Here is a 23,335-nt window from a genome sequence, read left to right as displayed (position 1 = left end):
TTTTCTTGCTTTTGCCTATTGGTCATTCGAAAGAAAATAACACAACAAAGTTTGGTAGTAATATAGTACTAATATTCACTTTTTCGCACAATTACCATACTCTATTTCCAATCAATATTTATTTTCTACTTTATTTTGAATATTTTCCTTTATACTTTTTAATTAATTTAATCAATTTATAATTTGTATATTCAAGAGATAATAGAACTTGTATAGCCTTGGTTCGGGACGGCAGTGTAGCCCGAATAGCCCGCCAAATTTATAAGGTTATGGCTGGAAATTTCTAGCTCGATAAAATTAAAACCCGATTAGCCCGCACCAGATTAACCCGCAACCCGTTATGGCCAAACTCTTGGTTATCAATTTTATATTTATAAACTTTAGTATAAAGATACACTAGGACCTAGAATATTTATCTTCTAATATAAGTATCACATTACCACATTGATAGAGTAATTAAAAATATGGAGTAATATTAACTATAAGCAATTACAAATCAATAATCCACTTCACACAATGTTTTAATGACATTCCCACTCTGAAAAACACAACTGTGCATTATTTTAACTCAATTTCAGCCCAATCACCAAAATCCGGCCCAACTAATCATTATAAACCGGCCCAATTTTAAAATTTTAAAAATAATTAATTAAATTAAAATTTAAAATGTGAAGGAAAAAAAAGCCCTATTCGGCATTCCATTCCATCTCCAAGACTCCGGCTAAATCAACGCCCCCTCGTCACCGGCGCCGCCACCTTCTGGCTTCTATTATATGATTCAATTGCGCGGGGGATTATTGATTGGAAATCTAGACAAGAATAATGGACGGGGATCTTGAAATTTCACTAGACAAGCTTCCAATCAAACGGCTGGATGCCATCGAGGAAAATGGCTTCGAACACTTCCCAACGTCAGTTCACTTTTCACACTATGTAAAAAATCTCAATTCAGATGGATTGACGTGATATTGGTGTGTGTGTGTGTGGCAGGGATGTGGGGTATGATGAAAAGAGAGTGAACTTGGTGAGGAGGATAGACTTCGCCTGGGCAGTGGAAAGAGAGGATCCCAGCAAGAAGCGGAAGAGTGAAGGTGCGAGTGCCAAGGATGGTGCAACATCCAGTCAGCAGCAATGGCAATGGCAGAGCTTAGTGGAGAATCTGCAGCTAGCTCACCAAGAGCTCTCCGTCATAATTGATCTCATTAATACGGTAAAGAGTTTTAATCCCTTCCTTTTTATTGCTCGTTTCTATATCTAATGTGTATATGACATGTAATTCTGTGGAGTAGCCTTGTTAGTTATACAGAGGCTCAATTGAAGTTGTTCTTTTATAGAGCATCTCTGCATCTATGTCTTACTTATCTTGAATTTAACTGTGGGAATACATATGCCAAGACTAATGTCTTGCTAATAAAGGTCACTCCTAGAGTTCCAAATCATGATGCTGTCTAGATTTATGGTTGTATGATATGCTGGTGATGATTTATCTTCGTTTTAGCCTGTTCCAGCTGACCTATTAGTTTGATTTTGGCCGGCAGCTTGAGCAGAGGCCTAGGATTTTTGTGTGCTTGCTCAACTAGTTACAGTCTTAGAGATTTATGGTTATATGATGGTGATGAACTACCTGTTTAAACCATCCAAGCCTTCTGGGGGAACCCGAAGTAATAAGTTTCCACCCTATTGCCTTTTCATTCTGCTTAATTTTCGGATGCTTCCTTTTCCTTCACAAACTTCTTTCTTTTCTTGTATTTGAAACAACGCCATTCATACAAGGCATTGGCACAAAGGGCTTAGAACCTATAAAGATTGTAAGAACTCTAATGTGATTTACACAGGTAGAAGCCAATGATGCTGTAACAGTTGCAGGAATGACACGGCCAAAGCCTTTGCCGAATGAACATCTATCTGACCTTGCTGTGTCTACAGCAACCAAGCTACAGTGTTTCCGGGTACTTATGTCTACCTAAGTTGTTGTCTTTGTCATACGACTCATACATGAATTACTTTGCAGGACTTTACTAATGACCTCTAACTTTCATAAATCTTTTTTCTTTCTTGTAAGCTATGTGCATGTTTGTGCTTTGATGCAAATAGTTTTTGCACATTAATGCTATGGTGCAGTATGGTTAAGGTCTTATGTTACACTGCAGGGTCTTGGAAAATATTTAAAGCAATCTGCCAAAGCACTGGAGGAACAAGTAGCAAGAGAGGCTAGATTTTATGGGGCCCTCATTAGGTAATTACTAAATGCTTGAAGAAGCCTATGTTTCTGTTCTCCCAGTGTGTGATTTACATAAAGCTAGTGGAAATCTCTTTTTTCCTCCTCCCTAAAAAAATTGCATTTTCTAATGGATGACAGATTGCAGCAAAATTGGAAAATTAAACGACATCGATTGGTTGCAGCTGCCTCTGGCAATGAAGGCTTCTATATTGATTTATTTGACAGTTCATTATATGATTTGGCTTCTGTATTTCGTCCATCTTCCATGTCTACAATTCCCGTTGAGCATGATGCAGCTGGAATGCTCACCGTGAATGTACCCCGTGAGTCATGCCACTCTCTTCAGTTTCAGTTTCAGTTTCTTGGACTCAATCCTTCTTATAAGTTGACAAGACCTGGTGAGACAAAGACGCAAGAAGAATCAAATGGTTCTTCCCCTATGCCTGTGAAGGAACATGCAACGGATGAAGAACGTGTGAGGGAAATGCATTTAACCTTACGTGAAGTTCATCGAGCAATACATGATGAGCAGGTATATATCCTTTTATGTATATCTCATTATATCGTACTATTAGGCTGTGCTAAAATATAATTCCATCAGTTTTTATATTAATTTTTTTATTAAAATAATGTATTTCAGGTGTTTGATTTGGTAAACCGCGAAGCATGTAATCCTTCATTGCATGTGAACCTGACTGGCATAAAAGAAAATTATTTGCGCCTAAGCATTGGTGAAGGAGCATCTGTTTCCCTTTCACTCGTCTCATCCAGTCAAGATGATCAGCAAATAAGTAGTGCATCGGAAGTAAACACTGTAGAAACTTCAAATGTGGATGTGGAATCATTTGGCGAACAAGATTATGGAAAAGCTATTGATAAAGCAGAGAGATCAAGGGTCCCAAGACAACTTGGTTTTGAGATTTATTTGCGACAATTATTTCATGAGTATGTGTTTGTCAGAGCAAAATCCAAAGCCATGCCTTTACGAAAGAGTCAAGTTCCTGGCCAGCCAGCTAAGGACAATTCTAGCATACTAGGGCATTTCTGCATGTCTCTTGCTCACAGAATATTCTCAAATAAGGTCTTGTGTATGCTGGAAAATCTGGTATGTTCTGCATCTCGTTCTTGACAACTTGACATTATAAATCCCAAATAACATAAATTCTACTCTTAAATTTACTAAAACCGATCATCCATCGACCATCAATAATTATAATTTTTTTTATTTAATCTGGATTAAGTTCTTATGCACAGACTGACTAAGTGTATTTTATGCACTCGAAGGTTCAACGGACACCGTACGTCCAATTATTTTCTCATCCAACCTGGCACTCTCGGACATCTTCATGGACACTTTCAATGAAGATTCCTGAATCCATCATTCATGCTGCTAGCCAAATTCAGAGACCCGGCACTGGCAGCGGGAAGGTCGTAAGATCCCAGTTCTGGACTAAGGTTGTGGTGATTGATGATTCCTTTAGCGTACATGGTGAAGGTGCTCCTAATATTCTAGGTCTTTTCAAAGGAAAATCTGAAGCTGTCAGCTCTATTAATGGATACGACTGTGACTTGGCAGATCTTCCTATAATACTTATTCAGCAGGTATGTGAATGGCATCTGAAAATATTTAGTGCCTACTTTCTGTTATCGTAATATTTTTGCAATGTGTCTCACACAAAGCTAAGGGAAACCTAGAACCGTTTCAACTTGTTTGTTCTTGCACATTGCACAATCTGCTCTGTAGTATAGACTCAAATCATATATGACAATGGTCACTATCCTCTTTTTAACGTGAACTATAGAACATGTTTTTGAGTTGCAAATGGTGCTTTTACGAATTCATACACAAAACTTTCTTCATACGTGACACTGTTCTAGAAGTTATGGCGTGGCAAGTAGATGTACAATAACTCTTATATGGCTATCTATGTATGTTGTAATGTTGGCAAAATCCTTTTATAGGTTGCTAGCCAAATCATCCAGTGGCTGCATGAGGAAGCTCTCGCAGTCGGCATAAAAGCAAACAGAGACTTCTTATCACTGGCGTTCGAGCTGGAGCAGGGCGAAATAGCTCGACTGGTGGCACATGTAGACCCTGATGATACCCAAGGTTGCATCTCTTGGTGGCTCACGATAGACGATGGCCTCACCGAGGAACACAAGCTTCGTTCAGACATGTCCTATTTCGAGTCACAGAGCAGGAAGTTCTTAGGCTATTTGCCTCTTGATCTCTTGCATTCCACATTGTTGGATTTTCTGAACTTATGCAGCTATTGAGAATTTGGTCGTTTACAAACGAATTTTCGATTTATTTAAAATTTGTGTGTTATAGTAAAATGTAAGTAGGAATAGGCATCAGACATGTATCTGTAAAGTACTAAACGTGACAAATGGGTTTAATATTTCCTCATATATTTTTAGCTTTTAGTGAGTGACATGCACTAAACGTGAGAGCATATGGACGTGACAGGCAAACAAAACGGTATAATATGCTTCATTACAGCTTTATTCTTCACTTTTTTATTCAAGTATTACAGTTTGGTGATAATTTATGTATAGTTTGGTCTTCGTCTTTGGTGATACTATGATATTTCTTCGCTTTTTTTCTAAAAATTGTGCATTGGATGAACCCATGCTTCTATTTACTAGAACAAGAACATGGCAATGAAAAATCACAAATAGAATAATTCTAGAAAATGTGTGCTTTGTCTTATCTAAAATAGGCTGTAGTATTATTTATTTCATTTTAACATCACTTTCCCTAGTACAAAAAAATTAATATTATTAAAAAACATTATGAAAATACCGGTAGAAAAGTCCTAGTACTGCCGTAAATAGCATACCCATATACGCATATTAACAAAGCTTTACTTTATTTAATTCTTTGCTTGGTACTCCATTTGAGAATGAGTGGTTTAGCACTTTTTCATGGCTTATTGTTTTTTTTTATGTTTTATATTTTTAAAAGAATCATAATATCAAATTATAATTATTTTATTACAAAAAAAATTACACCACTTTATATTTACTATTTTTAGCTCCGTAATCTGTCCTAAACAGTTACTCTTTACTAGGAGTAGTAAAATAATTAGCACGAGAATTAGGATTTAGAACAATTTACAGTATTTAGAAAAAGCCGCCCTAACTTGTCTCACTTTCCCCATTTCCTCCGACAATCGCTGTGGCACCGCCGTGATTCTACCCACACTCAACCCGGCCACCGACTCCAGCTTGGTCAGAATTTCCACAATTGAGCTGATTGAAATGGCAGCCGTGTGAGACTGGTTGCGAGCTTGGTGAAATCTGTGGTACTTTTTCTCTCTAGCTGCTATGGTTTCGTATTTTCTTATGGTTATATTTTCTGAATTTTTTTCCTATTTTAGCGAATTCTTTTACTTGTCAATTATTTTATTTATTTCGCGGGCTTGCTTCTGTCGGGGGTTATTGATTGCGTTAGTGTATGTATCTCCGTGTATACTAAATTACTAGCTGGATGAGCTCTGAATAGAAGGATGTGATTGAGATTTTTTGAACAATGAAGCAATTATGAGGGCTTTAGAATTATCTGTGGCTAGTTATTTGGTTAATCGGTTTTTCATAAGTATGGACGAATTTCTATACGATAGTCAATACATGATAGTTTCGTAGTTATTCTGTTCTACTCACTACTCGACAGTTAATGCCATCTCGTTGTTTATTCATGGGTTTTTTTTAGCAAAATGTGTCCATGAGTTTGTGATAAGAGCATACAGTGTACAGACCTGAACACAAAAAATAAAATACAGTAGTGGAGTGCGATCTATTGTCTCCCGTGTTTTGAGATTATCTTTAATAGGTTGTTCTGCTGGGAAGCTTCGTGTTTTGTTGTTTTTATAGCTTAGCTAGTCAGTTTTTAGTTATGCAAAATGCAATCAACTAGGTGATTCTGGAATGGAACACTTTTAGTTTGTGTTTTATGGCTAAAGGTCCAACTACTCACAGTTAGTGTTTGTGTGATGTAGCCTAAATGAATTGGGATCTCTTCGATTAGTACAAAGATTTGGAAGAAAAGTCAGAATAGCATATACAAGGTAGGGATTCTACAACAGTTCTTGAGATGAACTGTGCAAACATATTTTTCTGAAAGAAAACAACATTTTAGTAACTAGAGTAAGGATTTGTCCATCAGGATTCTCGGATAGTCAAGTCAGTATATGTGGACTAAAACAAGAGATGCACACACAGAACTTGTTCAATACGAGCTTAATTGACTGCCAATAATTCTATGGACATTCACTTCAGCTTTTTTTGTTGGAGAGCTACATTACATATTTTTATGGATATATTGGAGTGTGCATGGACATTGAAAAAGAACATTCTGATTAACAAATGATAAATTATTTTTTGTCTGTAAAGTAATTGTTTGTATTTTCATGATTCAAAAGCAGAGTTTGTGTGCATGCCAGTGAAGCTTTTGGTCTGCACTTCTATAGCTTTACCAATGAAGCCAAGAGCCACTGAGGCACCCCGGAGGTCGAGAAATGTTCCAGGGGAGGGGCCAAATTGGATTTTTATTGCAGGGAGTGCTCTGATTAGTACTTTGTCAATGCGCCTTGGGTATAAGCTCAAACAGGTCCTTGATGCTAAACAACTGGACAGCAGTAGTCCAAGTTTAAAAGGTGTTGAATGCATGTTCATGCAACTTATTCCAGAAAATTCTATTTATATTATCTGAGTGTTTACTGTAATTGCAGTTAATGGAAAATCTACCGATGGAAAGAAATCGGGAAGCTGCCCAATGCATTCAAATGCCTTTTGCTATCCTCAAGATGAAGATGTTTGCTACAGCCATTATTCAGGTAATCACATCTTAGTCCCAGTCAAAAGCCTTAATAAGATCGTTTCCTCTGATTTGGAGTGTGCTAAGATTTACCTCGAATACGTAAAACATGTACCTGCATATGCATATATGTGCAACCGAACTTGATTTTCCTCAATTTTCTGGTGCCGGAGAAAACTTGTACTGGTGGGTTGAAAATGTGTCTTTTGGGGGCATTGATTCTAGTATTTGGCCTGATGGAAGTAATGATCTAGATCACCATTCACAGTTACTTGCATTATTGATATATGGTCAAGAAAATTGGCATTATTGATAGTTCCTTCCTGATCATGTAATCGAATACTAACATTCATGCTTGCCCCTTCATATATAACTAATAGGTTCCTCTTTAAATTTTCCATAAAATTTAACAGGTGGTCGCTTGAGCTTTCTAACTATCTCTACTTCACTGATCTATGTATTCGTAAAACAGGATCCGGGAATGTGATGGAAATCAAACCACACGCCAATGGTCAGATGATGTCAGAACCTGAAATGGCTCTTCCACTAGTGACTGTTCCCGTTTCAGAGTTCAATAAAAAAAATGGCATGATGTGGTTGTCTTCTCCTGACCGCCTGGAGCTGCCCCAGAAACCTTTCCACCAATCTAACAGCTCCGACTCCCCTTGCGTCTCAGAATCTGGTTCCGACATTTTCAGCAAGCAGGAGGTCATACAAAAGCTGAGACAGCAGCTAAAGAGAAGAGATGACATGATACTAGAAATGCAAGATCAAATTGCAGAAGTGCAAGCCTCTCTTGCCGCACAGGTTTCACATTCTTCGCACTTGCAATCTCTTCTGGATGCTGCAAACAGGGATTTGTTTGAATCAGATCAGGAGGTACAGAGACTACGCAAGGCAATAGCAGATCGCTGTGTCGGACATGTCCACTCAGGTGAGAAACTCCCCACAGTCCCCATTTGGCCAGCTGAGAACAACGGGCATGTGAATGATTACCCAGAAGTCGAAAGCAACATGGATCCTCCAGAGAAAAGGAGAAATGGGGAAAGGATTGAAATGTTGAGGAGGGAAGTGAGTGAGATGAAAGAATTGAATAAAGGAAAAGACTACTTGCTGCAAAGCTACAAGGAGCAGAACACGGAGCTTTCGATCAAGATCAAGGAGTTGCAGCACAGATTGGACTCTCAACTTCCAAATATTTTGTAGGTGAATTTAGCTTTCTTGTGCATTCTGAATGTGGCTTCCTGTTCTCTTTTCATCTATCCAATTTGAAGCTCTCAATTTTGCAAACATTGTTTTCGCATTTTCTTGTTACCCTCTCATTCTTCTTCCTTGTGCATATCTGGAAGGGAGAGTGAGATGTTCATAAGTTTAGAGTTCAATGATGAGTGCCACGATTTTGAGTTTATTTTGGAACACAATGAACTTGCAAATGCTCTTTGCTCTTTGCTATTTGCTCTTTGCAGCACCTTCAATGTGAGTGCTGTTACTGTCTTAACACTTCTTTTGGTTAGAATTGTTTATTCTCTTCTATTTTTATTTCTATTTATATACCTTTGCAATTTTGAAAACTGTATAGTTTGCCTGGCTTATGGAGTATGAGATACATAGAATTATGAAATAAAGTGGGAATCTGTAATATATCAGCATTCTGCAATGTTCCTATAATTCCACTTTGTCTGGGTTACATTGGATATAACGTGGTTACATCTTCGAGACGAGGTGCAAAAGAGAGCCATGTGTAACTCGTCGAAATTCGATGGAAAATGCTTTTAAATTGTAGGACTAGTCATTATATTTGGCTTATAGTATTATTTTTATAGTCATACATATATAAAATTATCTTTATATAGACTATATTCAAAATACCAAATTAACTTGAATAGTGTCCGAAGCTTGGAAATCATGACCAAACACATTTAGTAATACCCACTAATTACCAAGTGTAATAATTACTCAAAAACGTTTCTAATTATACACTCCTAATCTTGATCAATTGGTGATTTTACTACGTGTTCTCATGAGACTCGTATAGTAAAACATGTTAAAATAAGTTAAGAGCACATATAAACCTTAATATACTATGAATAGTCCACTTATAAGTTACTCTATATTGGTAAGTCCACAAAAATTTGTTCCTAGTTACAGATCGCAAACTTACAAACTTCTACTATGTTTAACTTATGCCAGCCCATCTCCGGAACGCTTTCACATGCTCGAGCCTCATGCATTGCGCCTCGTCCTTAGCCTCGGCCAAAGTCAAGGTCCGGTAAAGGTTCCTATGAAACTTCAAGAACTCAGTTTTATAGCCCCACTTATCCAAGAACATATCATTCTCCATCATAAGATGAATAACCTCCATCACCCTCTCAAAATAGCCTCCCTGAATAAAATTCAGCAGCACCAACTCATACAATTCTCTCTTGTATACTGTATTTCGATTCACCGTGCTCCTCTTGATGTCTCCCCACAAGATTGTAATCTCACGAAACATCCCCAAAGAACTGTACCCACATATAAGATAGAAATATGTGGAAGCATTAGGGTGGATCTTCAGCTTCTGCATTTTCCGGTATGTCTCTCTTGCATCTTCGATCATCTTGGCCTTTGCGAAGAAGAAGATGGAGGAATTGAACTGATGCAGTGAGACTCCTCCATCTTCTTCTTCCCTCATTGCTTGGCTGATTGAGCTGGCCAAATTTGATGTGTGTTCATCTTCTGAATCCGAAATCTTTGTGGATGTTTTGATGTCAAAACCGAGTCTTTGGATTTGTCTCACTAGCCCTTCTGCTTCCCTCACCATATCTCTACTGTAATAAGCAGACAAGAGCAATGCATATGAACTTAAACAAACAGAGTGATTTTCATTTTCCATTACCAAATCCTCAAGTATGTCATGAGCTGTTTCGAGCCACCCCAAGTAAACACAAGCATCGATCACCTGAGAACAAGGGCTGCTTTTATCTGGTGAATTGAGCATTTCTTGAATGCTGATCAGAAGCCTTGAGAGCTCATTGATTCGCCCTGCTCTCTTGTACCCTGTGATGAGCTTGGCCAACCCTTTGTTGGTCAGAACAAACTTTCCATTCTTATGCAATAGAAGCTCCTGCCTTTGGCTGAGTTTATACACAAAATCCTTGTGCAGCTGCTGAGGTAGAAACTGCAGCTTCAACCCCTTCTTTATATTGTCCGATCCAATCGAAACAGTCCAGGATCTCTGTTCATTCCGACCCCTAAAATACAACTCAGACAGATCTAACAAAAGTCTGGATGCACTATCAATATCATTGAACATAAAATTCAAGCTCAACAAAGAGTCATAAAAGGGCAGGTAGTAATGAACCAAATTAACAGGAACCATATCCACACAATCTTCCAACTTCTTCAACTCGTCCCTCGCGGCATTCATTTCGTGTACACGTGCAATAATCACAGCGGTATGGGCATCTGCCGCGACTCCCACTACCGGCATCAGCTCCATAATCAGTTGCCCCTTTAAAGAAGCTCCATATCTAACACAAGCAGAAAGAACAAGGTTGAAAACCATAACATCAGGCCTTGTCATTGTTCTGTTTACTCTCCCTTCCTTTAAACTACAGCAAATTTCCCCCAAAACATTTGATGCTAAATAAGTCCCAATTTCTGTCTTCACCAAATGTAGAAAAACCATCTGCAAGATTTCCAAAGGCGGCAAGATCTTCTTCTCCAGCATCACTCTAAAAACCCTTGCAGCTGGAACAAGAATCTGAGCCCGGGCCAAAGAAAGGAGCAGCTTCGTCGTCACCCCAGATTTAAGCAAAACCGGTCTCTCCTTTGAAAGCCTAACAACTAAATGAGAAGCCATACGAAGAGATTTGGAATCAGATGAATACGAAGACTCAGTAATCAGATTAGCCACAAGAGATTGATCGACAAAGCCATAAACACGCACAAAGTTGTTATAAGTTTCCCAAGCCTCATCGATTTTGTGCTCCTTCAACTCTCTCTCTAGCTTTCCTAACAAGCTCCATCGAGAGGGGCATTTTGAACACAGCGTTGAAATTCCTTTTGGAAAGTGACTCACATTGTGACCTAAGGCAAATCCTCCACCCGATAATGATCTTAATAAACCTAAACCTCTTTGCTTCTCTCTTATCAACGATCGAATCATGAATTACGGAATAAATCATCATCGACCACATTCAATGAGAAAGCATCCTGATATAATGCGAAACCATAGCAGCTAGAGTGAGAAAGTGCGACTGATTCCACCAAGCTCGCAAACTGACGAGACGACTCCCATTTCAATCAGCTCAACTGCGGATTTAACCGATTCACTGTGAAATTGACACCAATCTGGAGACGGTGGCCGGATTGAGAGTCGTTAGAAATCACGGCGGCGATGGGAAGGTCGATTGGCGGTCGAAGCTAATGATTAGTAAACTTTTTGAAGAATTAGGCCCATTTTTAAAATATGATGGGCTCTACCACGTACTACTCCTACTACTTTGGGCTTAATGTGGAAGCCCATTAATTGTAGCCATAGCCCTATGTTTTTACATTACGGAGTATAGTTTCTTATTTAAAAATAATGATAAAAATATTAGTGAAGTGTATATTGTTTTGTTTTGAGTAAATTGCCGGAAAATGTCAAAAACATTATCGATTTCTTCTCAATCCCGCAACATACTATTAAAGTAGTCTCTTAATATATCAAAACTTTGATATATTTTTCTCATTATCTCAAAATCGGATAAATTATGCATGATATGACATATGTGGACACAATGTTTGGCTATTTCAACAATGTTATTTAAGAGTATGCCTTACCAATCATGTTTTTAAAATTTATATGTACATGTCACGTCAATAAATTTAAAATGTTCAAATTATAATATCATCAACTATTTTTGTAATTTAAAAGAATGATTAAAAATTGACCAGGGTTTGTGATTTTGCCGGCAATTTATCCTACTTTAATTTGTAACTTCAAAATATATTTGTAATTAATATATTCCTAATTGCCTACTTTGTAACTTCAAAATAGATTTCTAATTAATATATCCCCTAAAACTAAACAATCACTTGTTTCAGCTATAAGGATAAAATAATAAATCTCTTAATATTATTAATAGATTTCTAATTAATATATCCCCTGAAACTAAACAATCACTTGTTTCAGCTATTAGGATAAAATAATATATCTCTGAATATTATTATTTGATTTAAAGGGTTATAATTAGTAAAAAAAAATGAGCTATGCAGTATATTTATATATACTGCATTAATATTGATTGCATCATTGCGTGTCTTTCCACTGTGATAAAAAGAGCGCATTTTAAGACTTCAAAATTGTTATATTTTGCCTTCACAAAAAAAGGCTTAACTAAATGTAACATACGTACATTAATTTTTTTTTGTGTATTTATGTTTTAAATTATTTAAGATAAGTGCACAATAATTAAGTTATGAGTGCGTAAATAATAAGTTCAAACAGTATTGCACGTATGAACAATAAATTAATCTTGAAAACTCCTCGTCAAAGCATATTAAATTATGTATTAATTGTTCACATTATGTGTGGGTCATGAGAATGTGATAATTATGTGCTAATAATAATTTCAAACCTTTTCCGTTGGCAATAAATATTTAGCATATAATGGTACAGTAAATGTTATGTACTGTCAGTCTGTTACTTAAGAATGACATGAAAATCTTGTGTAGACATATCTGTATCACGTAAATATTCATTGAAAAATTAAAAAAAATACTCCTAGTAAATAGTTATGTCATTGTGAGGTAAAATGAGAAAAAGAACATTGCAATAAATAAAAAATCACAGCCAAAGAAAAAGATGAAGCTATCTGTGTATTTAATTTTGGTACTTGATTGGTTAGCGAAGAATGATAAATTTGGTCGCTAACGAAAATAAATTCATTAGTTCATTAGACATTACAAATGATGATATTAAAATTCATGGTAATTATGAGCTTGAAAAATCATCACTATTATTAGCCGTTTTCCAATCAATACGACGAATAATATTGGACTTCTTTTGTCACATCAAATATTAAAGTGCAACCATAATAATTCAATTGATTAACTCGAAATTGTAATATTTTAAATCGCAATGAACCCATTGGAGACATAAACCGTGAATTTATTTATAATTTGCAAGATTAAATAACACAAGAACAGTTTTATCACTATTAAACACCATATATATATACTCATTCATATAGACAAAAGCCACGATTTTAAAATATAATAATAAATCAAAACAAGTACTATTATATAGATTAAAACTAAATACTACTCCGTATAATAGTGTACTACTACATCTTTTGATGATGGTAAACCAATGCATTAATTTTCTATGTCATATTGTGTACTTATGGATGTTAATAATAATTCATTAATACAAAAATAGTGATTAATGTGTTAATATAAAATTAACATTAGTAAAAAAGAAATAAAAAGACAGTAGAAAACTGTGGTCAAAATGTTGAAAAAATAACTGACCAATTTTGAAATAAATTAAAATAAAAAAGAAGCAACCCTATGTGTGAGGAGCTCATATAAATAGAGCCCACACTCTTTTACTCTCTCGCTCTCTTCATTCTCTCTCTCCCTCCACATTTTATCGATCTCTGGTACGTCGTACGCATACCATCTCCACTCATCTGTACTTGTTTTGAGCTTTTTCCCCCTTTTCTGCATAATTTATGTGGATGCGCAGTTACTATGACTGTCTTTGTTTATCCTGGCCACATCTTTTGATTTTTATTTTATTTCTGTATATTTGCGATTATTGTTCAATCGGCGTTAATTTGATTAGTTTATAAGTGCGTTGTGTTAATGCCAGCTGAATCGGTCGATGCTGCAGTTGTTTGTTGGACGGATTAATTAATTCGTGCGATTTTAATTATAGAGTTGTTACTGTTGTTAGTGTGCTCTGTGTGTGTGTTTTGCACTTTGATTTACATTTTAAAAATTGATGTTGGAGAAAGGCGAGCTGATTTTCTGGTGTTTTTGAGCTGACTTTCGTAGTTTTTTATCAAATTTGTTTTGCGAAGTGAATACTAAATATTGGCGAAACCGATTTGCCTATTTTTCCGGCATTGGAAGTGTAATCTGATTTCATCTGAACTGTAGAAGTCTGTTCTGATTATAGCTATATTATCCTTCGAGAAATGTTTACATCCATGCAGCAATAGATAGTCAATGTACATGTTGCTTCGACACTGCCGCCTCACATTTTTTTGGTTCTTCATTGTGTAGCTGATCGTAGATATCGATTATTGTGGACTAGATGGACCAGGTAAAGATAGTTATCCAGCTCTTTCTGTTTGTATTGGTTTGTGGCTGTAATGGTAGGTACATAATCCAATTTTGAGTGCAGTATGAAAAGGTTGAGAAGATCGGTGAGGGGACGTATGGCGTGGTGTACAAGGCCCGGGATCGTGTAACAAATGAGACTATTGCTTTAAAGAAAATCCGGCTAGAGCAGGAAGATGAGGGAGTGCCGAGTACAGCTATCAGAGAGATTTCTCTCTTGAAAGAGATGCAACATGGGAATATTGTAAGGTAGTACTTAATAGTAATAAATTAGTCTAGATACTTACTAATAGTAAGTGAAAAGTATGAGTGTGAATATGTTCTTTATGATGCTTTAGAATGTGCTAGTTCCCATTACTGTTTCATTTGATGTCACTGATAAAAAGTACTCCCCCGTCCCCGAATAGGAGTCGCTAATTTCCATTTTGGGCCGTCCCCCATTAAGAGTCATTCTTCATTTTTACCATAAATGGTAGTAGGCCCCACATTCCACTAACTCACTCCACTCACATTTTATTATAAAACCAATATAAAAATGTGCGTCCCACATTCCACTAACTTTTTCAACCAACTTTTCTCTATATTTCTTAAAACTCGTGCCCGGTCAAAGAATGACTCCTATTAGGGGACGGAGGGAGTAATTGTTTTCTGAGTTTGGGAAGGCTTTTCTAAGGTATAATCTGCAAACCTAGTGAAACCTGAATTCTGATGTTTGGTCACAGGTTACAGGATGTGGTGCACAGCGATAAGAGACTGTACCTGGTATTTGAATATCTGGATTTGGACTTGAAAAAACACATGGATTCTTGCCCAGAATTCTCTAAGGATCCCCGCCTGGTTAAAGTGTGTCTCATTTCTCTGCCAAATGACCTCGATTCTTTGTCATAATTAAAGTTTGTTGTCTGATGAGCACAGTAGAGTACAGGGATTTCATGGCTTCTGCATAGATCAGATACAAATAAACAATTCAGTAACATTATGTGGTTTTCTACACCTTTTCTTTTGAAATGCATCAGTGTAGTTGCTTGATATAATTAGCTGCAGGATACATAGTAGGTCGGGTCAGGATGTTGGGTGGTATTATAGTTTTTAAACTACAAAAAACAAATTGATTGTAAGTTTTGTGGGACCATGCATCTGTATTTCAGCATCCCAAGGATAAGTGAGGCAATAATACTTCATAGATGTGTAGCACCTAAAGCTCTTGCTTGCATATCAATGTTGTAATTGTGCAAGCTCCAATTTCACAGATGTTTCTGTATCAAATACTCCGTGGTATTGCCTATTGTCACTCTCATCGAGTCCTTCATAGAGACCTGAAGCCTCAAAACTTGCTGATTGATCGACGTACCAATGCATTAAAGCTTGCAGATTTTGGATTGGCTAGAGCATTTGGCATTCCTGTCAGGACATTTACACATGAAGTATGTTCTATCACTCGGCAATACATCAGTTTGCAGGCTATTGTATTCTCCTATATGCTTTTGTTCCTCAATTTCCCTTTTGGGATTGTTTGTTTATAATCTTACTGTGCATGGAACCTAACGATTTTTCAAAATGAGTTCACCATGTCTAGAAAATACTCCACTTCAATAGCAGTATATTCTTCACCCCGAATGATCACTATAGAGGAGTTTTCTACTTGATCAGTTACATCGCCTGTTTCCCTTAACCACCAGTGCCTTATTTGCAGGTTGTGACTCTATGGTACAGGGCTCCGGAAATACTACTTGGATCACGCCACTATTCCACTCCTGTGGACATATGGTCGGTTGGTTGTATATTTGCTGAGATGGTAAACCAACGACCATTATTTCCTGGGGACTCTGAGATAGACGAACTCTTCAAAATCTTTAGGTGATGCCTCTGACCTAGTGATGTTTCATTTCGGTTAATTAGAGTCGCAACAAAGCAAAATTCTTGACTAAATTTTTTTCTTGTGCACTATTTAAACAAACTGACCATGCCTTTATCGGTCATTTGTAGACTGAAGATATTCGTAAAATATATTTGAACAACATATCAGCATTTCGAAAACGTAATATCTGCTTCCTGTTTATTCTTTTGTATTGAAGAATCATGGGCACCCCAAATGAAGATACATGGCCCGGAGTGACATCTTTACCTGATTTTAAATCAGCATTTCCGAAATGGCCACCCAAGGTGATTAAAATTGGGATCTATTTTAAAACTCACATTCCCAAATTATTGTTCTAGCCCATTCAGATGTATGATTTTGACTAAAAATCAGTTTCCACAGGATCTCTCGTCTGTGGTTCCAAATCTTGACGCAGGTGGCCTTGACCTCCTCAGTGTAAGTTCATTTGTCTCCATTGACTGAGAGTAGTCTTTTTACACATTTTCCGCTCTCTGTTTACTACATAAATGTGTGAGGAACATCTCTGATGTCCTGTCAACTTATCTGCCGTTTCACAGAAAATGCTCTGCTTAGATCCAAGCAAAAGAATTACTGCCAGAAACGCGCTGGAGCATGAATACTTCAAGGATATCGGGTTTGTCCCCTGATCGATGCCCTTGCTCTTTGTTATATTGTATATTTTTATGCGTGGCATCTGCATTTTATTCCTATCGACAAAAGTGTGATACACGGGTGACGTTATCTTCCCATATCTTCCTTCTCTCCTTCGGTACGATTTGGTTGATACCAAAGTGATTCTGCACACAAGGAAATATGAAGGAAATCTCAGTCGCCCCTGCTTTCACTTGCTCTTATCTTCTCCCCCTTTTGTGTGGTTGTGTCAATTTTTTTCTTTTTTTATATGTTTATTTTTGCCAGTTATGATGTAACATCATGCTATTAGCCAAATGTTACTTTTTGACATTGTTTCGGAGCAAACAGTTGCTTATTATATATCTTATGTACTTTGTTGATTGTATATCTTATTTGATACATATGTTAGAAATCAGTACCTTGATAGTTCTTGATAAAAAAATATGATATTTGCCTATTTGGTATGTTGAGACAGTTCAAATTATTGTATTTTTTCAACCAAAGACCAAATAAATAGTACGATTATCAAAATATAGTTTCTAAGTTCGTGGAAGTTGAAAGAGAGACAATTTTAAAACTACTGAGTAAGACTTCACTTTATTTTTGCAACTTATTTTTCAATCACAGATTCACAGATATTTTTCCTCACTTAGAAAGTTTAGATGAAACTGTAAAATAGTGTTCTGCAGCAATTTAGTTATGCTTTATAATAACAAGCAAGGCGCAAATAATATTACTGTACTATTTTAGTACAAAGGCCTATAAAATCTCATATTCCGCTGAAAAATTAATAGCGTTTTTCCCTTGAAAAGCCAGAAGATTATTGCAACTGCAAATATATGTGATTGAATCAATAAGTTAGATTAGAAATACATGTATATGAAACTTCAAAAAATCAGATATAATAATTGACCAAACAATCCAGCTGCTAGAAACAAATGCACCCACCTCGAACGAGTACTAATAATAAGTAAAAAAATAAATAGCAAAACCTAATCGAGTTTATTCAGTTGTTTGAAGTAGCCACCTGAATGACATTTCCGCACGCATTATCCCAGAGAGTTGATTTTCATCATCTCCGTAAAAATCCCATTGCCTGGTAAACGTTACTGACGGTAGCATCTGCTATGGATGCAGCTTTACTAGCACCGTCAGCCAAAACTCCGTCCAAGTAAGAGGGATCCGATGTTATTTCTGCGTAACGTTCCTGTATAGCAGCTAAACTGTAAGAGACTAATCTTTCTCAATTACCAGCAAGAGTATAAAGGTTGCTGAAAAATGGGGGGAAAAACAAATTGAAACTTCTTCCGTCCCCAAATAAGTGTCCTATTTAGGATGCAGGGACTACAAAGTTAGTGTTCAGTTTTCGTGCAATGATCAAGGATAAAAAGAGTTAGTAAACCACTTTCTAGGTACGCGATCTTTTAAGAGAGGGGTCACGTATTTGAGGACAGAGGGACTAAGTAGTAAGAGATGATTATAGGATTAGAAACAGACTGAACCCCAAACTATCATCTTCGAAGTCCCTAACTTTACACTCATAAATCATGACGACAAGCCTAAAATGTTTTGTTTCGTATTCTTCATCTATGATACTTTTCAGACATGCGTATTTCCAGAAGAAATTAAGGATAATCCAGTCATATTTCCTTTTATTGTATGCATCTGTGAATAATAAAGATACCAAATAGGAAGCGAAACCTGGATTGGATGAAGATGATCAATTAAAGCATCAGTGAGAAGGGGTTTGAATGATCCCCAATTCATATCTTTGCACTCTTCCAGAACCTCCTGCATAATGGAAACAAGTAAAGCTTTATCAGCTCAAAAGGACATTCAAATTGAAACAAGTAACCTCTGTTTCGATCAGGTACCTGTTTGCTCTTGCCGGTAATAAGCTGATATACTGAAAGAAGGTTGTTACATTCAGGCCTCTCGGGATTATCAAATTCCAACCTGAAAAGTTTTCCAACAAGCAGAGACAAGAAGATTTGAGCTTTTGTAACTATCTCATACAAGCACTCTCTCACACACACAAAGAGGAAAAAAGAGAGAAAAGAGTAAAAAAGTGATGCAAACAAGCTTAAATACATGAGCATCAAGATTAAGCAAAATGGATCTAACCAAGTAAATGAGTCCGTCTTGCAACGTTTTATTTTGTTTGCAATTGCCTGCAAATTCATTGAAGAAATTATTTTAGGATAGGGACGATAAAAAAGGCTGTAGCAACTTGCTAGATACCAACATACTTCAACCAGAAACAAATGATCAGAGTCTGAGATATTTTTATTGATATCTATGGTACACTCTATAAAAATGTGAAGCTGATGATCCTGAGAGCAAGTGTCGATTTAGCTTTCCAAATTCTAGCATAATGCTCCCTCCCCTTTTGTTTAAAATAAAGAAAACAAAAAGGAGACATGGATATTTACAGATTGCCACCATATTTCCATATGAGTAATTCCTGCTCTATTTTAGTCTTTTAGCCAATTAAAATCTTTATGAAGTGTTACATGTTTACATTACAAATTACAACTGACTTTACTTGTTTCAACGTAATTCTTTTTTCAAAAAAGAATTAAAAAAGAAAAGAAAAGAAAACTGAAGATACAGAAGGACCAGATAGATAGAAATGTTTATACTCACATCTTTTGAATCAAGCAGATTGATTCGTGATTGATCAGACGGAGCAGATTTTGACATCTACGTACAAAGAACAATGGGTATAAGTAAGTACTACTACAAAAGGAGCAGATTTCTTGTAAGCAACAGTTGTTGTAAACTTGCAATGACTTTATCTAAATAAAGATCCCTAAGTTATGTGAAATCATAACCTTAGAAAGACCATCAGTGAGGGACATTACGCGAGCTCCAGTAGGTGGAATAAGGGCTTCAGGAACCTATATCAATTACATAGTAAAGCATGAGTTAATCCAATCTCCAAATTAACGTGTTTTCCAGAAGTTTATTGCATAACAGGACAATGAACGAAACAAACCTTAAAAATAGCGCCACCTCTCCTGTGGCCAGAGAAAAGTTGATCAGACAAATCATTCAGATTTCCTAGTGCCGCAATACAAAGACACAGTATAACAAGAAAATCTTGGACAGAAGCTCATGACATAAATGAAGCTGAGAGTTTATTGCTAAATTATATTTGAACTATACTAAGTCTTACCCTCCTAGCTTTTTCCACTTCCTCCCTCCATATAGATAATTAACTCGTTCAGCTATTTCTCGTGTCAGCTCAAGGTGTTGTTTCTGATCCTCACCAACTGGAACAAGATCAGACTGCACAAGAATACAATAGTCATAAAAGTGACTCATTAGGCCAATACAATACAGCCACCCATAACAATATGCAAGAATCTTGTTGCAACTATAATCTTCACCATGTAATGTGAAAGACTTGCTACTCTCCCAAGGTCACACAAGTATAGTGCACAAACAAAACTAGGACCCCAAACTAAGAATAGATCTCCAAAATAAAGAAAAAGGACATAATGAAAGAAAAGAAAAGATTACTTGATACAACAGTATATCTGAGGCCATCAGCACTGGATACGTTAGAAGGGCGACCCCAACATTTTCATTCCCCTGTAAGTAATGATTCGATTTAATTATAACAAGAATAAAACTATACTATTCAGAAATAACTTCAAGTACCTTAAACAAAGTATTGCGGAGTAGAGATTTTTTTGTCAAGATAAGCGAGATTCCACTAATAATGATTAAGAACCGTATTTTACCTCTTCTTGTTGCATCTAAGGTGTTTTCCACACGCAGGCAATTACATCTTGTACGAGCAGGAGGTAAGTAATTGTATCAAATTCAAAGTACTAAATCAACATGTATATAGCGGTGATATAGGCTAAAAACCAGCAATCCAGGTTCATAAACAGCTAAGATAATCAGCATCATAACCAATAAATTCCTTTTATTAGATTACTATGGTGTAGTTATTCTGCAAGGAATATATTTAGCCTATGAGATGCACATAAAATCACTATGGTGCATGAGTTGACATGATATGTTAACAAGATAAACATGAGATAAATAATCAGCTAAACAACGAACATCACAAAACTTACCTCCTTCTGTGATTTTTCTTTGAATTGAATCATTCTATTCAGCCAACCAATTGGGGTGGCCGAACTCAGTAACCACATCAGTTCCACATGAGCACGCACATGAGACTGCACAAAGACTGATGCCTGGAATGGGAAGTAAGCCGCAAAGTCATGCAAACAATCTTCAAGTGATAAGCTCATAAGCGGCTATAAAGTTCAATCATAAAGGGGCATAAGTTAACTGTGAGACCTTGGAAGGATCCACACCACATGCTAAATAAAGAGCTGCAGTATCTTTGGTAGCTTTAGATAATTTGTGTGCTTCATATGGCAAAGTTATCTGCAAGAGAAAAGTAAGTTAGTCTAACTTAAGAACTACGAGAAATAATTTAATCAAGATGAGGTTTATTTTGTGAGCGTTAACTCAGTGATATACCTAGTTTAAAGTTAATCCACAAAATTTGAACCTATTTTAAATAACTATATATCATAAGTTTCAAAGCACTGTTTTCTAGTGAGATTATTCAAACAGGGAGCTACAATTCAGATGTAGTGATATGGAACGTGTGATACTCAAATCAAGAAGAAAACTGAGGGTACCGCATGGAGATCCACGATGAAAAAGAGTGTCTCGTACGTATTCTGCAAAAAGCAAATTGGAGGTGAAACAACAGGGAAACAAGAGCAGAGCTCTGACAAAAAAACAAAAGTGACATAAGTGGAATACAATAGTACTCCTATAATAAGAACGTGTCCGTGATGACAATAGTGGAGTATGTAAGAACAGGACTGTGGTAGGCATGTAGCTGAAGAATACTTAAATCAGTTTTACAAAGCATGAGACTCTGACTGAGCTAAGGAAGTCATGCCTGTATTATGCATGTGTACCCCCATTATAGAGCAGCGGGCTCACATTTGTTCATCTGATGAGACTGCTAAGCTACAGAAGTCTACGAGATTATAACATGTCCAACCATATTCTGTTTATACTGATCAATTATTCATGCCCATTTACTACTTGAAAGAACTATGGCAAGCCTGCACATAGGGTGATAAGAACATCATGATAAATGTCCTTATATGTTCACCCTCCCATCTTCCTATCTATGATTGCTATAACATCTAATACTAAGCCTGACTGTTTCTCCATCCAATAGAGTTGTCTTAAACACGGAGCAGGGGCACATAGATATCTAATTCAAATCAAACATTAATAAAGTGCTGCACAAATATCTGAAAGCTAACCTGCAAGTCAATCCAATTTTTTATGGCTCCGAGATAGTTACCAAGATGTATGGATCCTGTGGGCTGAACGCCGGAGACTATTCTCTTCCTATAAATGAGAAATTAATACATAGTCATGGCACATAAATAATTTCACAGCAAGTAAAAGGTAATGCTATATTAACAAAAAATACAAACAATGCCTCACATTTTAGTTGGCCTAACACGCTTCATAAAAATTTAACATCAAACGAGTCTAAACTTAGGCCACATAGACAATAAGCAGCCTCAGCAGAGTTCCTTACAATTCGAAAAACTTCAATATCACCATTCGAACCTCACAGAAGTTACAACCACACACGCCTTAATCAACGTGAGAGAAATGCACCAATGCTCTAGCTCCAAAATACGGGGAACATAAGATCACAATTTAAACACGAACAACTGCAATTTCCATATACAAGGCATCCATTGCTTGGAAAACACATTTACACCAAATCACTCATCAAACAAATCCTCAGAGCTAGAAATACACTCAAATTAGCAGTAAAAAAAAAGTCGTAAGAGCTAATACTTCACTGAGCTAGACGAAGTCTGCGAAGTCGAAGGCTCCGACACTGCGAGGCTGCAGAGGCAGCGCAGACTCTCGCCGATCCTCAGCCGCCGCGGCTCGTAGATTCCACCAGCTCTGCTCAAGCATTTTCCGAGACGAGCACCGCGCGGCCTGCTCGGATTCCAAATAAAAAAGAAATCGAACCATAGTTTTCATGGAGAAATTGAAGCAACAAAATGAGCGGTGAGGGTGAAGGAAAACTTTACAGTGAGCCGATGGAGCGCGGAGGAGTGTTGGAGAGGATTAGGAAGTGAGAGAAAATGGAGCGCCCCATTTCTGCTGCTGCTATTTCCGGTTTCGGATTTGAATAATGATATTTATATATATCCGGATTTTGACCCGGAACCATTCTTCCGACCCATCGGTACTTAACATGGGCCTGGATATATTTGAAGGTCGGCCCATAAATACAACTGTAAAGTAAAAGACCAATGTAATACTCCCTCAGTTCCTTCTTAGTAAAGTGTAAATGCATGAAATAAGAAATAGTAGAAGAGAGTAGAAAGAAAAAAATAAAGAAAAAGATATAAAAATATGACTCACTTATCTTATAACGTCG

At 36.8% G+C, this 23,335-nt stretch overlaps 5 protein-coding genes across 9 annotated transcripts; 3 read left to right on the top strand and 2 right to left on the bottom strand.

Moving 5' to 3' along the window:
- Window positions 1–682: 682 nt before the first annotated feature.
- On the top strand, window positions 683–4,683 carry LOC121811172 (mediator of RNA polymerase II transcription subunit 17-like). Its single transcript, XM_042211972.1, has 8 exons — window positions 683–911; window positions 991–1,210; window positions 1,836–1,949; window positions 2,151–2,236; window positions 2,360–2,753; window positions 2,862–3,326; window positions 3,506–3,823; window positions 4,184–4,683. Exons 1-8 carry the CDS (start codon window positions 823–825, stop codon window positions 4,496–4,498), a joined length of 2,001 nt encoding a protein of 666 aa, XP_042067906.1. The 5' UTR covers window positions 683–822; the 3' UTR covers window positions 4,499–4,683.
- A 620-nt stretch (window positions 4,684–5,303) lies between these two features.
- LOC121742245 lies at window positions 5,304–8,538 on the top strand. Of its 3 annotated transcripts, XM_042135334.1 has the most exons (5): window positions 5,304–5,529; window positions 6,223–6,291; window positions 6,649–6,879; window positions 6,955–7,059; window positions 7,513–8,538. In XM_042135334.1, exons 3-5 carry the CDS (start codon window positions 6,660–6,662, stop codon window positions 8,244–8,246), a joined length of 1,059 nt encoding a protein of 352 aa, XP_041991268.1. In that variant the 5' UTR covers window positions 5,304–5,529; window positions 6,223–6,291; window positions 6,649–6,659; the 3' UTR covers window positions 8,247–8,538. The 3 variants fall into 3 exon arrangements, with proteins under 3 accessions (XP_041991268.1, XP_041991267.1, XP_041991266.1); XM_042135333.1 differs by lacking the exon at window positions 6,223–6,291 and having other exon boundaries at window positions 6,646–6,879; XM_042135332.1 differs by lacking the exon at window positions 6,223–6,291 and having other exon boundaries at window positions 5,308–5,529.
- A 552-nt stretch (window positions 8,539–9,090) lies between these two features.
- Window positions 9,091–11,575, bottom strand: LOC121742444 (pentatricopeptide repeat-containing protein At4g17616-like). The gene has a single exon (XM_042135579.1). It carries the CDS (start codon window positions 11,188–11,190, stop codon window positions 9,217–9,219), a length of 1,974 nt encoding a protein of 657 aa, XP_041991513.1. The 5' UTR covers window positions 11,191–11,575; the 3' UTR covers window positions 9,091–9,216.
- Window positions 11,576–13,602: 2,027 nt separating this feature from the next.
- Window positions 13,603–17,254, top strand: LOC121742743 (cell division control protein 2 homolog A). Of its 2 annotated transcripts, none has more exons than XM_042135986.1 (9): window positions 13,603–13,672; window positions 14,301–14,340; window positions 14,422–14,606; window positions 15,080–15,200; window positions 15,608–15,781; window positions 16,051–16,214; window positions 16,433–16,520; window positions 16,618–16,671; window positions 16,794–17,254. In XM_042135986.1, exons 2-9 carry the CDS (start codon window positions 14,332–14,334, stop codon window positions 16,881–16,883), a joined length of 885 nt encoding a protein of 294 aa, XP_041991920.1. In that variant the 5' UTR covers window positions 13,603–13,672; window positions 14,301–14,331; the 3' UTR covers window positions 16,884–17,254. The 2 variants fall into 2 exon arrangements, with proteins under 2 accessions (XP_041991920.1, XP_041991919.1); XM_042135985.1 differs by having other exon boundaries at window positions 16,609–16,671.
- A 435-nt stretch (window positions 17,255–17,689) lies between these two features.
- Window positions 17,690–23,053, bottom strand: LOC121810989 (tryptophan--tRNA ligase, chloroplastic/mitochondrial-like). 2 transcript variants are annotated; one of them, XM_042211739.1, is made up of 15 exons: window positions 22,983–23,053; window positions 22,738–22,887; window positions 22,185–22,272; window positions 21,540–21,581; window positions 21,190–21,279; window positions 20,961–21,083; window positions 20,395–20,466; window positions 20,048–20,160; window positions 19,868–19,889; window positions 19,704–19,769; window positions 19,516–19,572; window positions 18,994–19,040; window positions 18,744–18,825; window positions 18,571–18,660; window positions 17,690–18,076 (listed from the first exon to the last, which is right to left on the bottom strand). In XM_042211739.1, exons 1-15 carry the CDS (start codon window positions 23,048–23,050, stop codon window positions 17,942–17,944), a joined length of 1,245 nt encoding a protein of 414 aa, XP_042067673.1. In that variant the 5' UTR covers window positions 23,051–23,053; the 3' UTR covers window positions 17,690–17,941. The 2 variants fall into 2 exon arrangements, with proteins under 2 accessions (XP_042067673.1, XP_042067674.1); XM_042211740.1 differs by lacking the exons at window positions 22,738–22,887; window positions 22,983–23,053 and adding an exon at window positions 22,469–22,728.
- Between the last annotated feature and the right edge of the window lie 282 nt (window positions 23,054–23,335).

Source organism: Salvia splendens, chromosome 7 (assembly GCF_004379255.2).
Source record: "Salvia splendens isolate huo1 chromosome 7, SspV2, whole genome shotgun sequence".
In the NCBI taxonomy this organism is placed as follows: Eukaryota; Viridiplantae; Streptophyta; class Magnoliopsida; order Lamiales; family Lamiaceae; genus Salvia; species Salvia splendens.
This window is presented reverse-complemented; position numbering and strand designations above follow the sequence as displayed.

Excerpts from the sequence above, each read along its gene's own strand:
- LOC121810989 (XM_042211739.1), bottom strand. The coding sequence starts at position 23,050 with ATGGGGCGCTCCATTTTCTCTCACTTCCTAATCCTCTCCAACACTCCT. Across the intron at positions 21,280-21,539 it reads TCATCGTGGATCTCCATGCG|ATAACTTTGCCATATGAAGC; the intron begins GTACCCTCAGTT and ends TTTCTCTTGCAG. Across the intron at positions 19,573-19,703 it reads TCACTGATGGTCTTTCTAAG|ATGTCAAAATCTGCTCCGTC; the intron begins GTTATGATTTCA and ends CTTTGTACGTAG.
- LOC121811172 (XM_042211972.1), top strand. The coding sequence starts at position 823 with ATGGACGGGGATCTTGAAATTTCACTAGACAAGCTTCCAATCAAACGG. Across the intron at positions 1,950-2,150 it reads CCAAGCTACAGTGTTTCCGG|GGTCTTGGAAAATATTTAAA; the intron begins GTACTTATGTCT and ends GTTACACTGCAG. Across the intron at positions 2,237-2,359 it reads TTTTATGGGGCCCTCATTAG|ATTGCAGCAAAATTGGAAAA; the intron begins GTAATTACTAAA and ends AATGGATGACAG.
- LOC121742444 (XM_042135579.1), bottom strand. The coding sequence starts at position 11,190 with ATGATTCGATCGTTGATAAGAGAGAAGCAAAGAGGTTTAGGTTTATTA.
- LOC121742743 (XM_042135985.1), top strand. Across the intron at positions 15,201-15,607 it reads AGGATCCCCGCCTGGTTAAA|ATGTTTCTGTATCAAATACT; the intron begins GTGTGTCTCATT and ends CCAATTTCACAG. Across the intron at positions 16,521-16,608 it reads TTCCGAAATGGCCACCCAAG|TTTCCACAGGATCTCTCGTC; the intron begins GTGATTAAAATT and ends ACTAAAAATCAG.
- LOC121742245 (XM_042135333.1), top strand. The coding sequence starts at position 6,660 with ATGCCAGTGAAGCTTTTGGTCTGCACTTCTATAGCTTTACCAATGAAG. Across the intron at positions 6,880-6,954 it reads CAGTAGTCCAAGTTTAAAAG|TTAATGGAAAATCTACCGAT; the intron begins GTGTTGAATGCA and ends CTGTAATTGCAG. Across the intron at positions 7,060-7,512 it reads TTGCTACAGCCATTATTCAG|GATCCGGGAATGTGATGGAA; the intron begins GTAATCACATCT and ends TTCGTAAAACAG.